Here is a 17,628-nt window from a genome sequence, read left to right as displayed (position 1 = left end):
AGTCAAGAGGTCTTGTAGAGACGAAGATTGAGGTCTCTGACGGCACGGCGGCCCGAGGTCATGGCTGCGAGCGGGATGACGCCATCTTGATATCGGGCAAACCCGAAATGACTTTCTGGAACATGACCTTTATGGCAACCGGTCTCGAAAGCACAAGATCTCTGTAAATGTATAGGCATCCCGGTTACATGCTATCTATAGACTCCCAGTACCGAATCACATCGACGTCTTGAGGCAACAACCACGCTGAACGACTTTGACGCGAGTCAAATCGTCGACCAAGCCGACCTTGATCGTCGCCAGAAGCGCTTGCCTCTCGCCGTTGACGTACATGGGCAGATCGACGGTCGAGTTATCTGCACGACCTGACCTGGTGTCGGATGCCTTTTGTTGCCATCTGATGGTAGAAGCACCGACCAACGATGTCCCGCCTTCATTGAGCGATAGACCACCATTCTCGACCTGACCCCCCTCGATTTGCAAGCCTGTCACGAACCAGCTATGATCAGCCCAGCTCTTGTACTCTAGACGGAACCAGGATTGCTTACCTGTCACGACATAACCTCTAGTGGAGTCGGTTGAGCCAAGATCAATCTCCATGAAGAGGGTCTCGAGCGACCAGCCATTCTTTTGGGCAGTTGATTGACGGGTTGCAGTAATGTATGCTGAAGGATGGAAGAGCAACCCGATATCGACAGATTCGAGCGAGCCTTCCAGGAAGGCTTGCAACTGGGCGAGCCGCTTTGCAAAGTCGGACAACCACTGAACAAGCGATAGATCTCTTCGGACAGTGTAACGCTTCCAGTTGCTTGGAATTTCGCCTAGCATGCAGTCAGTATGTCAGTCAGCTACGAACAATGACGAGACATCGGCAGTACACTTACCTCGACGCATCGCTTGAACCAGTCGGGTGATATGATTGGTAGGCTTGATATCGCCTGCCAGGTACGAAGCCGTGTTTTGCAGATCCTCCCTGATGGTGCCGAGCAACTTTCGGCCTTGCTCGGCTTCCCGAGCGAAGGCGACCGCAATCGGGTCCGAGCTCTTGTTGTCTTGGGTCGCTGGGAGAGACTAGGAACACACCGGTAATAATAGGTTCAGCAACATGCGAGATCGATATCATTAAGGATAAGACTTACCTTGGGCAGAGCTCCAAGTTGCTGCGTACAGCTGGCTCCGAGTTGTTGCATCCATTCCGGACGACCGCCTGCGTCCTGAGAGGATGAGCTACTCACGGCGACATCAACTTCTTCCGGTTCTCGTAGAGCTCGCAACCTGGTCATGATTCGCCGACCTGAGAGCAGGGTGAAAGGCGTAAGTATCAAGAACGCTACCAATGATTGCATCGATCTCACCTTTGGCTTCGAGCAAAACCCTTTCGCTTTCTGCTGGCAGTCCCAACCAGGAATGAGGGTTCTCCTCTGGCAAGTCGTGAGCCCACTTCTTGAAACTGGCAAGCGTGAGAGCATCCGGCATCTTCAAGGCTAGATCTGGATTCTCATCATCAACCAGCTTGAAGTCAGATTCGAAAGCTCCAGCGTGGAAGAGCGAGAGGGAGAAGCTGTTGAGAATCTGCTGGTCGAAAGTTGAGTCGACTCTACCACCGTAAATGCTGACATTGAGTAGCGAGCGCAGGGCGATCCAGGGGATCTGGGCAGGATCAATGTTGCTGCGCCCTCGAGCGACGCCGGACAACCACCTTCTCATGGTTCCGGCAGCGGCGGAGAGATCAGCGTCGTTGAAGTCGTACGCCGAGCTCCATCCGAGCGGATTGTATCGGGATCGCTCCTGGACGACAGCGTGGAACCAAGCCAAGAGGAAATATAGCCTGGTCGCTTCTGCTGGTCCAGCATCGTTGTCTAGCGCTTCGAAGCCTTGGAGCGACTCCAAGACGCTAGCCCTGACCCCCGGAGCGGGTTCGTTCATGATAATGCGCGATTGGAGCAAGATGCTGACCGGAATCTTCGGGCTAGTCTCCATCGTAAGGAATAGCCGGAAGCGTTTGTCGGCGTGGATCGTTCGGAGCCTCTTTTCAAGGCTAGAGAGCCACTCGGGGGCCAGATGTACGTTCTTGAGAAGTACCCAACTTCCCGTTCTGGCGGCGTGGCTGATTGCCTGATCAGCGAGACGAGTTCCCTCGGAAGAGCCCATGGCAATAGAAGCACAATCATGCTTCCGGCTGGCGGCGAGAGCGTCCACCCGGAAGCTCGCATCATACCCGGGGACAGAGCACAGGACAATTGGAGTCGTAGATGCATTCGCGGCGTCGACGTAGTCCTCTAGCGCTCTGCCTGAGTCCACTGTCTGCAAAGGCGCAGCAAAGGCGACCTTCGTTAGAGCAGCAGACGAGGCGATGAATCGATCTGGGCGAAGGCAGCTCATGATCGTTGCGACGAGTGCCGCGCTCGCAATAGCTGAGGAACAAAGATCCGGTTAGTGGGGTTTGTCACGTTCATATCAATGCGCAAAACTCACGCTCAGTGCAAATACCGGAGATCAAAGTCGGTACCGTAACCTCCGGCTGGGTTTCCGCCAAAGCTTTTTGCCATGCCCCGGGATCGGATGACATCGATGCAGACAATTGCTTCGGTTCTGACACCAGAGACAGCACTTGTTGCTGCTCGACCGTTTCGAGCAATGACGGCATGGGAACATCGCTCGGTCCGGTTGTTCTGGTCATGCTTTGCAAGAGACTCTTCGCTTGTTGCTGATCTTGCTGGAGGGGTAGCATCTGCGCCAGAGCGAGACTGAGCAGGACGTGATCGTCCTGTAAAAGCGTCCGAGCGACACGCTCGTACGAAAGCGAGAAAAGATCCTGGGTGATGATTTCTTGGCGTTGTGCGAGATCCTTTACACCTTGCAAGCGAGGGTTCCTGAGCAGAACGTCGTCGAACAAATCCAAGAAGAAGTCGAGCGAGAACCGATAGAAATGGTTCAAGTCGCCAAGACGCTCGAGGAGGAAGTAAATCGCGCTTGCGGATCGCGCGATGGGTTTGTAGTCCTTGGTGACTTGTTCGATCTCCGACGCGATTGACTCTGTCTCGAGCATCTTTTGCGAAATGTCAGCAGCTTCTCGCTTCAGACCCTCGAGAGTGGCGATAAGCTTGTCGTTCTCCAGAATGCTGCCGCTCGACTCGTTGAGCGCGTTCAGCAGCATCTTCTCCAAGTGTCGGAGACGCAATCGGAATTCGCCCTGAGCCTTGATCAGATTGGTTCTACGATTTTCGGTATCGGGCCTCTCTGCCTTCAGAATTTTATCGAGTGACTGGCTTTCCAGACTACCACGTGTCATGGTAAAGTTGACTACGGTCACTCGGCTGCTCAGATCGGGCGGTATGGCGATGAGGGGATCGCGCGTCGCCAAAAATAGAGTGAATGCAGGCGACAAATCGATATCTTGGTTTCCGATCCGGATGAGGTTTCGTCCTCCGCTTCTCCGCACCTCGCGGTTAAGTACAGAGTTCAGTACCGGGTCGAGGTTTTCCACGTCGTGAACGAGTAACGGGCTCCCGAAACGCAGAGCGCTCTCCAGATTCTTGACGAACGAAGCATCGATGAAACTGGTGGACATGACCTTTTTCTCGCGATAGAGGTTAGTCAGGAATCCAGAGGCTTGGCCCGTAGGATCGATCAGCAGAGGGAACCGGTTGAACCGCTGTATCATCATCGCATTTTCGGTCGCGAGGTCATCGACCGGTAGTCCCGCAGCGATCCACTTCGCGCGATCATCGGCTGTGGCAAGATATTCCGGCAGAGCGAGATCAGGTTTAGCTGCGATATTGGAAGCGACGAGGTGATCAAGCATTTCGTTCCAAAGACTCCTCCTATGCCTTTGATCGAAGTATCCGAGATAGGTGAGAAAGCCGGCTGAGAGCAACGCGTCTCCAATCAGAGTCGTCATCTCTTGAGCGAATTCTGCACTATCGCGACTCCATCGCGTCTCTTCCTGTGACAGGCTCGCTAGCAAGGTGGAGCTGCGGTCGACTTTTTCTTGTACCTTCTTCATTTCCGTCCTGATAGCCTGCGTTTCGCTGACAAGGGCAGCGTATTCATCCTTATACGTCGCGATACTGCCTTCGAGTTTCTCGAGTATCTCCTGCACGGCTTTAGCCTGTTCCTTGAAAGTGTAGGCCTTATGTTCAAGCTCATCGACTTCTTGCCTGAGGGGCTCAATCCGGTCAAGGATCGTCGCATACTTGACCTGGGCCATGACCCAAAGAGCCAATGGTCCCATGGCTTTATTAGCTCGATTGACCACTTCGAACGTGAAGTCTTCCCTGCTCAGATAGTCCCTTTGGAGACGACGGCAGAGTGCCGCGTCCACCTTGGAAGTGTCAAAGTGCTGAATGCTATAGACGAAATCATCACGGCGGACGATAGCAGCGATCGCCGTCCAATCTTTAAGGTTCTGATGGCCCAAAAGAGCACAAGTAGCCTCGGCTGCCATGACGATCGCAGCTGGCGGCACTCGAAGCTTTTGCAACTCGGCAAGCTGTTGCTTCTTGATGCTGCCCACGGCGTTAGATGCTTCAGCCACTGCAGGCTCTACGTCGGCCAGCTCCGCGTTGACTGTAGCTTGCCGTTGCTTCGTGATCTCCTCTTGAGAGCTCAGCTGCTCCTGAATACTCAAAGAAGCGAGTTTCTTGGCTTCAGCCTCTTGCTGATCAGCAATCATCTGCTTGAGCTTCGCGTTGGCTTCAGCGCTCTTTTCGTGCAATTCCTTTTCCTTGATGGAAAGCTCCTTTTTCAGTTCGCTGACTTGCGTTACGGTCTCGCGCAATTTGTCGATACCTGTATTGATATGACGCTGCTGGTCTTGTAGGTCGTCTTGCTTCTCTCCCACGATCTTGACATATTGAGTAATGCTGTAGACTCCCCAAGTTAATGCCTACTTGATGAGCTCATAAGATGACGAGAACGACTCACAAATCCAGGAAATGTCTCGGAGTAATGCGCGGAACGCTTCTGCCTTGATCTTGCAGATTGCGCATGGCTTTCTCGACTTGCAAATGCACCGTGACCATAGCGTTGGCAACAGCTTCCCGGTGACTCGGCAGCTTGGGCATGTCCGGGTTGGATGGCACGAGGGTAGCTGGGACATCGTATTCAGGGTTGTCTAGATCCAATTCAACAGTCATTTCCGTTCCGACCTGGAATAGGGTGCGGTTCGACCAGTTTCCGAACCAATTCAAGACGCATCGATTGAACAATGCGGGCGAGGTAGCTGCGCGGCCTGCGACACCATCGGATGGCGGGTTCATCGTAAAGACGACGTGCAGATTCTTGGAGATCTGGCTCGTGAACCATCGGTACAATTCGTCCGTCGAGTCGAGCATAAGCCCGTCTCGCTGCGATCCTTCCTTGCAAGAGTTCATGAGAGCTTGGAACTCGTCGCCTTCAAACAATCCAGGAATTTCGGCGTTAGCCAAGAGGGTGTTCATGCGTTCCAAGAATGCCGAGTCCAACGCATTCGACTCGTCCATGATGAAGCACATCTTTTCGCCTTTGCAACCAGCACGTCTGAGCACCGTGCGGAGATCTTCGTCGAAATCCGCAGCAGTGTACCGATTTGAAACCTGGATCTGGAATATACTCAATCCGTTCATCCAAGCAACGAACCGGGAAAGAGTCGTCTGTGGAGAATGTACCATGGCCATCAGCTCGAGCTTCATTGAATCGGCAAGTGACGACTAACCTTGCCGCTCCCGCTGACACCAATCAGAAGTACATGTCCTTGTGGCTGGCGGAAGACTCTGTCGATCCTGAGTACGTGGTCGAGGATATCGTCATACAAAACCAGAGGCACGTCAAGCTCCTCCTCGTAAAAGACCCTCAAGCGAGCTTTGACAAAGTCTCGCAAAGCCTCCCGTGCGATCGGCAAGTAATCCTTTGTCGTCCAGTTGGAGTATAGTATCGGTCTTTGAAGAGCGAGTCCGCGGTCGACAGTTGGGAAATGGCGAAGCGCCACGTCGTCGATGAGTTGATCTGTCCAGACCTTTTCGTACTCATGGACGAGTCGATCTTGAAACAACCGGAGTCCCTCATGTGCCCATAGCCGTACCAGACCATCCAGATCCAAGCTTTCCAGAGGCCTCAGAGCCTCATAGATACCCCTCACCCAGCGCGAAAGCTCTCGCGGGGAGTAGACATAGTGAGCTTGTTGATCAGCTGTAAAGTGACTCTGGGAGAGCTGGTATACTTCTACCATCGCTTCTGTCAGTGCCTCGGCAAAGCGTCGCAGCGTGGGAACGACCTTGAGGAGTGCTCGAGCGAACGTCCCGTAGATCTGCTTGAGAGCGATACTTCCAGGGTAGTCAACCATGAGGACGGGCGCATGTCGCAAGAACCTCGTACTGAGAGGAACACGGCCAGGATCAGTTGGAGGATTGCACGCCCCGACGAACTGGATTCGCTCGAGCTTGACCCAAGAGAGATCTGAAGTCCGCCAGAATCCACCGTGCTCAATCATCTGTCGCATGAAGGAGATAACGCGCTGTGTACCGTAGGGGTCTTCGGCCGGCAAATTGATCTCGTCGCAGAAAACGACGAGCCATTTGGTTGTCGAGGTTGGAGCGAGGACAATCCCGTTGTTGTTCTTCTTGTATTCACAGTATTGCTCAAAGGTCTTCAGGATAAGTTCTGGGCTTGTGGCGCTCGAGAAGTTCAGACCAGCCATTTCCACTTCCGGCAATTTGCGTAACGCGTTCATCAGTGTCATCGTCTTCCCAGAGCCTGGAGGTCCGCAAAGAACCAAAGGCTTGCGCTCGATGATCCAGGAATATAGGACCTCTTCGTGTCGGACGGTGTCGATAGTTGGGATGACAACGTCCGCTGCAGTCACAGCGTGCGTCTCGATCTCGATCGTCGGCACCCGTTCTTGCCAATTGATCCAATTACCAGTCTTGAGGTCGACATCAAAATCGATGACTGATGTGTTGTGATCGTTTGCGTCGACCGGGAGCTGAATCCCAGTTTCCTCTTGCAAGAAACGCGCAAAGATGGCACGGTCCTTTCCTGAGGCGTCACCCACGAACGCCCAGACCAAGTCGAGTAGTAGACGATTGCGCATGTAGAGCTCTATCCGGTCGTCGGCAAGCGGGAAGTCCGCATGATTGTCGTTGTAGTCTTGAATGGTGCGGATGGCCTTGTTGATGGCATAGAACAGAGTCGACAGTGCTCTCGACGGGGAGAACTCCATGATATGGGGCAGAGTTTCAGCAAAAGACAAGGCCTTGAACACCAGTCCGTTGACCAAAAACGACGGTGTAAGGGCCTGTGCGACGATTTGCTGGGTCCGTAGACGCATAGCGCTCGAGGCCGAATCCAGACTTTGGGACTGCTCATCTGTGGGCAACACTGTCGTCTGCAAAGTCTCCATCGCTTTGGCACAGAGCATCTGCGCAGTGACTAGTCCTTGGCTGAACCAAATCATGCCGCATCTACTGACGGTAGCTGGAGTAGCGTACCTCAGCGAGTCGACTTCAAACATGACCCTCACATTTCCGGGAAGGTACAGCCGTTCTCCGTTCGGCAAGGTCAGGAGTCGGTTGTCGTCTAGGACGCTAAAAACGTTGACGTGCTTGGGCATAAGAGATCTGACCTGTATCGCTGTCGTGACAAGGAGACATACCTGTTCAGATTCTCAACCCACTCGGGATCTACATCACCGTCAAACACGATCCAATGCCGCTTGCCGCTCTCGCCGCGAGCATCGTCTGTGATGCGACGGAGAATACTCGTGAAAAGACCGTCCGTCCACTCTCGCGTGGTGTTGTCGAGAACCCCATACAGATCGTCCTTCTGAATGGCTTTGGGATCGACCACATATGATACGCCTTCAATCCCGTCCATTTGGCCTAGTGCATCCAGAAGGACACGCCATGATTCACTCTTGCCGCTAGCAGAGGGTCCCACGAGCATCACTCCGTGTGAGATCTGTTGGACCTGGTATAGCTGTATCACCTTCTCTATCCAGGAGTCGTCCTGCTGTAAATGTCTCTTATCGCATGCGATCCCGATCGCTTTCCTTAGTTCATCAAGCGGACTCTGACGCCCCGAAACATTGGGGAAGACGTCTGTGACGATGCTGTGTAAAGGTGAGATCGGAACTACTCAATATTTGTCATCTCTGTGAGTGTGAGACAGATAGATGCTTACCTTCGAATAAGCGACACATCGCTACCCAAAAGCTTAGGTACAAGTGTCTCTTGAAGACTTCGCACCATCAACTCGAGCTCGGTTACTTCTCTCTGCTCCGACGTTTCTGACGAGGCGGGAGTCGATATACTCCCGAGGTGCTCTCGAATCAGGATGCCGGCGCGTAGCAAAACAGATTTCAGCGCTCGCAACCCAAAGTCGTAATGGGACTGCGCGGAGAGCTGCTCTCGACACATTTCAAAGAAGGGTACAATCTTCGAAGCCAGACCCTCCGCATGACGGAAACCTTGTGAGAACAGCATGACCTGAGCGATCAGCTCTCTATCAGGTTGTGACATGGCGACGCTCTGTAAAAAGGCGACATCAGCTCGTGTCCGATTATTCAAATGAATCTTGGAACGACTTGCCCTGAAAAGTTCTGCGTAGGCAGGCCGGAGAGGATGTAATCAAGTTAGCTTGCAACGGCATGTGTAAGAGGGATCTGCAATGCTTACTTTTCAGGTTGTCTGGCAGGTTAGATCGTCTGTAACAGCAGTGCCACAGAGACAGCTTCTTTAGTGTTGCTCCCCTACCGCATCGCGCTCATCGAATAAGAACGTACCCCGCGTATCCGGGATTCATGGTGACAAAGATACCTGTCTGCGGGTCTAGCTGAACTTTCTTGTCTATCAGGGAGATCTCGGTTACGCTCTTGCCGTTGGTCGATGCCAACCCCTGCTGGATGACTTGAATTTGGGACGAAACCGCCGAGAGCATACGCTCGTCGAGCCGGTTAAACTCGTCAAAGCAACCCCACGCGCCCACTTGACATACTCCCGAAAAGATACGGCCCATGGCCTGGAAATCGAAAGCTTCGTCGCAGCAGAATACGAGCACGAAACGCCCAAGACTGACTCCGAGCGCTTTCACCGATTCCGTTTTGCCTACAAGTTGGACATCGACATCCCTGTCAGTGTTTGGCTTGAAACAGAAATCTCCTTGGACTTACCGGTTCCTGCGGGTCCGAATGGAGAACCTCCGAGCTGAGTATGTAACGCTTGGGTGAGCGTCAAGAAGCACTTGTCGGTAAGGGGTGTTTGGACCAAGCGATCGGGAATTCCGAGATATTCGAAACCGTAATCAAACACGGCATCGGCCATTTCAACTTGTAAGCACTTGAGCCGGTCCTCGACATCGGCGTCGAAGTAGAATCGCATGTGACGAAGCCATTCAAAGTCGTTTGCCGAGGTAACACCGCTCTGAATCAAGGACCTGGTCACGTCTCTTTGGTGGACGAGCTCGGTGATCAGGTGTTCGCATTTACGTCGAGTGATGGAATTCAGGTCCCCCACAACGGCATCTGCCAATGCTTCCAGAACCGTTTGCACGAGATCGAGCACAGCTTGGAGAGTGTGGCCTCGGGAAAGGCGATCTTGAACAAGCTGGGTCCATGCTGCTTGTATGGCCAGGATGACCAGTTGGGCCGGATGCGCTTCGATCCATGAGCGGATTGCGTGGCCTTCGATCGTGTTGCTTGTCGAGTAGAGCGCCTCAAGACCCGTCATGACGGGATACAGCGTATCCGCCAAGGTCGTCTTCATCTCTTTTTCCAACCGAGCCAGCCAATCGTTGACCTTCCGATATTCCGCGAGAATGATCGGTCTGGACAGTGTCACGGTTTCTCCATCTCGGGAAGTCATCGCGACGACCGTTGTATCGTCAGCACTAGTTTCGAGCGATGCCAATCCAGCAAACATCTTTTTCAAGTGCTTCGTCACACGCAATGCATCGCTGCTGTTCCCGATGATTTCGAGCAGGTCCTCGTCTCCAAGGAAGTAAAACCGAGGGAACGTAGACCTTTCGCGCTCGAGATACTCCCCCAAAGCCTTTTGAATCTTGCCCAGTGCTTCTGCGAGGCGTTCAAACGTTTTCTGAATGCCCGGGATTACGAGGACGTCGAGGACGAGCGGGGATTTGTACACCTTGCGCATGGCCGCGAGGAACTCTGAGTCGATATTGCCGAATCGTGCGCTTTCCACTGGCAATAACTGCTTGATATCGGCGTTGTTGGTGAAGATGCCTTCTAAATAGACCCACTGTCGTTGCACGTCGATCCAGACGTCAAACAGCGTTTGAATGGCAATGAGCTTGTTGTCCCAAGACGCAGCTTCCTCGTCGAAGACCCGGTAGTAGGGTGAGGACTTCATTGCTGTGAGCCCGTTCAAGTGCTCGCTACAAGCGCTGAACAGATCATCCCACCCTTTGATCAGACGGCACTTGCTCTGGTATTGGACCAGACTGAGGTTGAAGTCTGTCCAGAAATCCCTCACGGTACGTAGGTATTCTTCAAGGTTGCGTTCTCCACGGGCCTGTTCGCAGATAGCCTTGATTGGCTTTTCATTGGTTTTCAAATCCAGGTCGTAGACGTTTCCCAGAGTCAGCGTGCTTTCCCGGTAAGGGTATGAGACTCGGAGACTCTGGAAGAGATGTCTCCAATGTCGCTCCCGCATGGCATCCCCCTTGAGTTCCGTCACTATAGTGTTGAACTTTAAAAGCGTCTTAATAGCCTCATGCACGTGTTCGTAAGCTGCGTATTGTCGCATGCGTGTCGGAAGTTCCCGCATGTTAGCGATGATGCTGTCGAGCGTTTGTCTGACCTTCCGAGGCTGGACCAGATTCCATAGCGTGTCCCGTACTTCGTTGACTTGAGTCGCAACGCCTGACAAAGCCAGCCAAACGGCTCGGAGATCCTTGATCTCGTCGAGAATGGGTTGAAGTCGCTTGTCCTCGGAGACGGCAATGTTGAGTGCGTCTTGCGCCTTTCTGAGCATCTCGTGATCATCGTTCAACTTTGACACCCTAGTCTCGAAAGTCTGGATCGAGTTGATAGCCGCCTCCGGCTTGATCCCCCCTTGGATGGGTTTGTGAGCATCCCAGTCAGCTTGAGACGCAGAGATCTTTTCCAGTATGACCTTGTGCTCGGCCGCCACCTTTAGACGAAGTCCTGCCAGCTGTTCTTGTATGGTAGCATCTTTGCGTTTCAAGATCTCATGGAACGCTCCCCATTCGCCAGCGATACGATCTGCATGGAGCCAATCGTCCGGGAAAGCATATCTCTGTTTCTCCAGCGTTCGCTGTCCCTCCTCGAGGGCTGTCACGTCCGGCGACCATTGTCCCACTTTCCGTTTGAGATCCTGGACAAAGGTGATGAAGGTCACGGCCTGAGCGGTCGAGGAACCAGTGATCGTCTGACGCTCGAGTTCTTGCCTAGCCTTGGACAGGCTGGTGTTGATGTCTCTCATTCGCTCACCAAGCTTGCTGCCGTACCGGTTGAGAATGTCCCGCTGCCACGAGTCGTACTTTGCCGCAACTTTCCCCTGAACATTGGCGTAGGCAATGACACAAAGCCCAAAGTCTCTCTGCGTTTCCGTAGTATCGAATGTTGCGCGAGACTGCTTGATCTCGGTCAGAATCTTTGACCACTTTGGAAGCGAGTCACCTAGATGGCCGTAGACGATATCCTGCTCCAAGTCCCAGAGCGCCTGCATCTGGAGCCACCGATCGACGTATCCTCGCACAAAATTCAACTTTTCTTGTATGAGACGGAAAGGTCGCTCGAGAACTGTATCGGGGAGAGTCGGCAGCAGTACCGAGCAGTCTCTGCGTTCGAGCGCCGTTTCTCCGTTCTGCAAGCTCATCTCGTAGCGTGCGCTCTTGATCCGAGCTTGACCGCAGACAACGCCCATCAAGCGCTGCAACTGTTTCAGCCAAGCTGCTTGAGCCATCTCTAGAGGCGGGTTCAAGTAGATGACCTGATTCTTGATGTGAAGCTCATGGGTGGTGCCTGCGATAGCCTGCAGCTGAGCGACCGAGCTTGGGTCCTTCGACAGCGCTTCTATATCTTTGCACCATTCGTCTATCTTGTTCGTAAGTCGTGTTCGTAAAATGTTCATCACCTTTTCGTCGAGCTCGTTGACCCATTCTTCCAGATTTGTGTATCCTTCCAGGTTCAACCGATCAGCCTGTAATGATTGGATAAGGTTAGCAGCGGTAGCTCGGACGTCAATGCGTCAAAGTGTTTTGAGTGCCGGAAGATCAAACCCACAATCTGCTGCAGAGTGCTCATGATCCTGGTGAGGACGTCGTTTTCGTACGGACAGGAGGCTAGCTCCTCTAGAAGGCCGCTAATTTGTTCGTCAACCTCGATGACCACGGTCGTCTTTTCCTGCAGGATGGCGATAACGCTAGCAAATTCCCTGAAGAAGGTTATCGAACCGTCTTCTTCCATTCCTCGGTTGCCCGGCGCAGGCGTGCGAGGGGTTCCGTAAGAATAGGCGACGGTTTCCCAACGGATACCCAGACCTGAAAAGCGAGCATATCAGCCCAGGGATCTAGATCAGTTCGACGGAGACATAGAAACCTCACCTCTGACAATCAGCTCCTGCGCCCTGGTACGGTAATCGGCAATCAACATGCCCACCGACTCGTTCTCATCGATGACCTCGACCAGCTGGTTGTATATCCTGACCGATTCCATCAGGTTGACCGCGTGCGGGTAGATGCGCTTCGCTTCTTTGGCATAGTTGATGATGGTATGCGGAACCGGAAAGTTCAACCAGAGCAAGTTTCGGACTTCCTTGAAGAGGGTGATAGTCTGGGGGTCAAAGTTGACGGCAAGCTCCAGTGCAGGCTGACCGTTCGCTTGGATGGGCGCATTTCGTTGCCTGATGATTTCTAGCAGACGTCCTCCGACTCGCTGTTCGCGTCGGGTCACGTCCTGTACCCATGCATCGAAGATGGGGGTCGTATTGAGCTTCTTCCGGAAAAAGTCGCTCTCCGCCTTGAGCCTTTCTCCCTCCGCATACATTTCCCAGCCCTTTCCCAATACGTCCTCGACGCGTTTCATGTCGGCTGAAAGTTGCTTTTCGATCTGTTTGGCCCAGATGATGGCGCTCGCTACGGGAGGAAGATCACGTAATTGAGACATGTGAAAGGCTTCGGAGTTCCGGTAGTTGCTGGTAAATTTCAGGTGCAACTTCTTGATGTCCTCTTTGACCGAGTCGATGAGACGAGTCTGGTATTCTTGGATCGCTCCGCGGATCTGCGGCAGGAGGGAAAGTGTCAATGCCGCAATGCACTTGCTACATATGCCTCGCTCTTACCTTTGGTCGCACGAAAAGCGAGTTGAACTTGGAAAAGATCCTGAACATTTCATGGGCGTTCCGAGCGGTGGCCAAGCGGTCTCTCAGGCGAGAGATGATTTGGTTCTCAACACGAGCGACCCGTTCGTTGTAGGTACTCTCGGCCGTGATCCAAATTTCAGTTCCCTCTAAAGAATCGTCTCCCGTTAGCTATTAGGTTGCTCTTGACGGACATCGCGTGACTTACCGAGCGAGGTGTCCAAAACAGGCACGGGCTTCAGACCTTCGTATGCCGAACGAACCTCTTCCTCCATGTTGACGTCGAGCATATTCTCGCTGCCGAGGCCTTTGAGACCACCTTGAGTCCCGGTCATGACCCTGAGTTGCTCGTGTGTCCGTCGGAAGTCTCGCAGATAGGCGACCCTCTCTTGCGTCTTGACGTGTGCCGAATTGATTTTGACAGGGATAAACTTTTCATTTCGCTTTCGCATTACTGGTTAAGGGTGAGAGTCATCAACGCGGAAAGTCGACAAGAACAAAATCCCTTGTCTCACCCTCTCGAGCAACATTAGTGAACTCCTTGATGTTCTCGTCCCATGTCGCAAACACCTCCATCGCCGCAGTCATCGTGCTCTCGAACGAGGCGTAGTCCATATACATCAAGCGTTGAGCGGTCAACACCTTGACGCATTGCTCGTTGAAATCGCTCGAGATGGCCTCGACCAATGGCAGCGTTCGACGAAGCGGATAAGGCCTATACGGAGCCGAGCCAGATTAAGCTTACATTTTCAGTCTGTTGACAGGACGTGTATGCGGTCTGGAACTCACGATACCTTGAGCTTCTTATTAAGGTGCCCAAAGACGAGATAGAGCGATTCCCGAATCTTTTCCAGCTCGGTCGCGCTCAACAACTCGTTCAGCGGGAAATCCCTCATCAACGCATTGTACTTGATAACGGTATCCGTAGCCTCCTTGAGCCCGGTGTCCGAGACGAAACTCGTCGTCGCGTGAAATCGTTTCGCGCTCTTTAGCACGCTCAAAGTGAGCTGGACTTCTTCGCCTGCGAGCTGCGCTTCGATACCCTCCAGGGCTCGTTCCATCGAGAGCCAAAAGTTGACCTCTTGCGAAGCCGTTCCCGAGGCTACATCCCGATTCAGCTTGGTGACCGCCTGGATCTCCTTGATCCACAGGTTGACGTCCGACTGCAAGCGGTTCAGAAAGGCATCGTCGGTCAACAACGAAGCCGGCTGAATGGAATCGATCGTCAACCTGTTGCCCGAGGCGTGAGCCTGCTCGACGGCACGCTGGACGGCAGGGTGGATGATCAAGTGGGTCTCGGGAATTTCGACGTTTTGTTGGAGGTGCAAAAGCGATAGCTCAAGCTCAGCGAATTTCCTCTTGGCCACCGGGATACCTATATGCGTAGCGTCACGAAATTCGGAATTAGTTTCGTACAAAGTACCTAGCAGCGATCAAAGACAGTCCCTCTTCAACTCACCCATCTGTGCTTCGCCTGCCTTTTTGCCCCCAGCGCTGTCTAAGCTGACCCCGACTTTTTTCGAGCTGATGTACGCGTCAAACCAAGGGGTCACACCGAAATGCACCAGACTATGCAGTCCCTCGTACGGTGTCCCGATCGTCGTATTCTCGTTCCCGGCGTCGTCGCCCGCTGCTTCATCGCCGGCCTTGTCCCCTGAAGTGACGAGGCTTTGATTGTTGGTAGTGGAGAGCATGACAAAGTGAAGCTGGTGAGCCAAGGGGGTCGAGGGATCTAGGATGGGCTTCTTCTTGATCAAGGACAGCGTCGAGATCAGGGATGGCGTATGGGATGGGACGGGAGGGAGATGGAGCGTATAAGTGTATGATACGTGATCTCCTGATGATAGAGGCAAGATTACAAGGTCAGCCACCTTTCAACATCGCGCCCGAACCTCCCGCACTCACCATCCTGACCCTGATCCTCGCCATCATCATCCTCCTCCGGCCTCTGGTTTCTCTCCTTGGTGATGTAGGCAACCATGTGAGATCCGTCCGTGGCGAACCTCTCGGCCTTGTCTTCGAAAGTCACATCTCCAAACAAGGAAGATTCCAAGTCTGTCCTCGTCGCCGCCATCACTACCACATCACACGAAACCCGTATACGTTAGCTATTTGATGCGAATCAGAAGGTCACGACGCGGAGACTCACCTGGCGAGAGGAGGGAAGCCAAGTAGCTCCTGATCATGCTGATATCGAACGATATTCCACCTCCCCGGCCCAACATCATCGACGAGATATCATCCCCGCCCGAGATGTTGCTGACGAGGGCAGCCATCGTTTTCGTGTGCGTCTCCTCCTTCGTCCTTCTCTCGAGAGGTCCGTTGATCTCCCGGATGTCGTGTTGAGGTCGTAAAAAGGTCTATTTCGTGCCTACCTGCGCATGTAAGTTTCCGTCCTCCCAAGAGTGTCCGTATCCGTCAGAATTTCTACACAGACCGGTCGATGCAGTCTTTAACAGGAGGTCGACTCTAACATTCCATCGGCCATCAACCAGTTGTGCCAGCTACCAAGCGTGCTTTCTGATCTTTGATGCTCTCCCGGCTGAACGCGATGTTGCCTTCGTCGTGGCCAGATGCGCGTCGCCCTCCTGCTTCCACATTCATAACAAACGGCAGCAAATGGGAAGGCCAACCAGTGCCGGACACGCAAAGAAAAGGTAGTGCTTTGAACGATTACGGTGAGCATTATCACATAGTCACAAATTGATAACTAGGCGACTCTCTGATACTGAGACCTGAGCGTTCTCCTCTTTTTTCGGATTGTTCCACGCTTGAACCCTAGCTCACCCTGTCGCAACGCCGCAACCGACCGGATCCCGCTCACGATTCGTCACTTCTTTCGCGCGCCCGATCGTCGATCTGAGCGTCGGAGCATTTCTACCTTCAATCCGCAAGGCCTGCAAATCCATGGCGATGGCGATGGGCGAAAGGTGATAGACACATCTCGTTAATAAGAGTCGCTCAGTCAAGCCATATCCAGCCAGTTCGTTTCTTTTGAAATTGACTTGATGCCCCTCGCCTTGTCCTGCATTCGACGTCGACGTACCGCAATCACACTACTTCCTCCCTGCATTATGCCTCATTCGGCTTCGAAATCCACCAAGACCAACCCCAACATCTCTTCGTCCACGACCACGCGACCCACTCCGTTCTACTGTCATTCTTGCGGTCGGCATACCTCCCACGCCGCCCGTCCTTCCGACCCGAACCCCAACCCGGAAAACGCAAAGAAACACTGCTCTCAACGCTGCAAGAACGAACCCAGGGCTTCGGCCGTGATCGGGCTGGTATGGCGGGAGATGTTGAACGAGGGCAAGGGGAGCGGGAAGGAAGGGAGGGTCGTTCTTTGTAGTGACGTTCAGGGGAGGGTCTTCGACGAGACTACGGGGAGGCCGAGGACTCGGGAGGGTCCGCTGGCAGGAGGGTTGCCGGAGCTGGTCCCCATTACGTCGAGAGAGAATGAGATAGAGTCTATATCGACAACAGCATCGATGTCGACATCTCCACCGCCGTCCGCCCAAGCTCTAGGGATGGCCAACGCATTCAACCGCGAACTCGTCCGCCGTTCCGCCCGGCTGCTCGTGCACTTTGGTTTCCCGCATCTAGCGGCCAAACGCTCGAGGATGTTCCCGCTGGAATGGGAGACCGAGGCGATCGAGCTGTTGAAGAGCGAGACGAGGGAGGTCAAGGGCGTTGGATGGGATGGCAAGGTGATCGAGGATGTGACGCATCAGAAGGGAGAGTGGGGGTTGAAGTGGAAGGCCTCGGTGTAGTTAGTTTGATACTTTGTTTAACACGTCATACCCGGGAAACAACCCCCTTTCCTTTTGTTGATAAGTACCGGTGGGCCAAGTGAAACTCATCAATTCACCTGCCAAGACCGATGGTTGTAAGCGAGGTAATCACGGGGAAACGCCAGAGGCATGGGCGCTCGGGGGTGGTGAACCCTCTCTCGCTTTTGTCGCTGTCCCTCCTGCGCCGCCCACCTCATTCATTTTGTTTTGATCCGAGGAATGATCGCGCGTGCCCGGAGCACAATGAGAGAGAGGGAGGAGAGGGAGAGAAGCACGCGCCCAGTTGCGGGCTGTGTACACAAATACCACGGGTACCACGGCATCGCGGAACGAGTTTTGCCTCGACAATCATATTATCCAAGCATCCAGCATCCACGATATTTGTACCTCCCAGGACTCTTTGCCACTTTCGACGACCACCACCTACTGCTACTGCTACGACCTACTGCTAATAGCTACCACCACTCGACTTTTCACTCTACTTGTCATACCCACTTACTCGTCTGCCTACGACCGAC

At 53.4% G+C, this 17,628-nt stretch overlaps 2 protein-coding genes across 2 annotated transcripts; one reads left to right on the top strand and one right to left on the bottom strand.

Moving 5' to 3' along the window:
- Positions 1 to 4: 4 nt before the first annotated feature.
- HD553DRAFT_287420 (putative cytoplasmic heavy chain dynein) lies at positions 5 to 15,776 on the bottom strand. Its single transcript, XM_046178282.1, has 23 exons — positions 15,466 to 15,776; positions 15,222 to 15,392; positions 14,776 to 15,153; positions 14,106 to 14,691; positions 13,832 to 14,031; positions 13,525 to 13,770; positions 13,299 to 13,465; positions 12,562 to 13,237; positions 12,242 to 12,498; positions 9,146 to 12,158; positions 8,759 to 9,080; positions 8,652 to 8,680; positions 8,565 to 8,575; positions 8,158 to 8,504; positions 7,631 to 8,086; positions 5,696 to 7,562; positions 4,927 to 5,633; positions 2,476 to 4,865; positions 1,356 to 2,414; positions 1,140 to 1,294; positions 885 to 1,071; positions 549 to 821; positions 5 to 485 (listed from the first exon to the last, which is right to left on the bottom strand). The coding sequence occupies exons 1-23, from the start codon at positions 15,590 to 15,592 to the stop codon at positions 217 to 219; spliced, it is 13,893 nt and encodes a 4,630-aa protein (XP_046034483.1). The 5' UTR covers positions 15,593 to 15,776; the 3' UTR covers positions 5 to 216.
- A 200-nt stretch (positions 15,777 to 15,976) lies between these two features.
- HD553DRAFT_315939 (uncharacterized protein) lies at positions 15,977 to 17,226 on the top strand. Its single transcript, XM_046180547.1, has one exon. The coding sequence runs from the start codon at positions 16,325 to 16,327 to the stop codon at positions 17,087 to 17,089; it is 765 nt and encodes a 254-aa protein (XP_046034482.1). The 5' UTR covers positions 15,977 to 16,324; the 3' UTR covers positions 17,090 to 17,226.
- Positions 17,227 to 17,628: the final 402 nt, after the last annotated feature.

Source organism: Filobasidium floriforme (genome assembly GCF_021052385.1).
Source record: "Filobasidium floriforme strain CBS 6241 chromosome Unknown HD553scaffold_19, whole genome shotgun sequence".
In the NCBI taxonomy this organism is placed as follows: domain Eukaryota; kingdom Fungi; phylum Basidiomycota; class Tremellomycetes; order Filobasidiales; family Filobasidiaceae; genus Filobasidium; species Filobasidium floriforme.
This window is presented reverse-complemented; position numbering and strand designations above follow the sequence as displayed.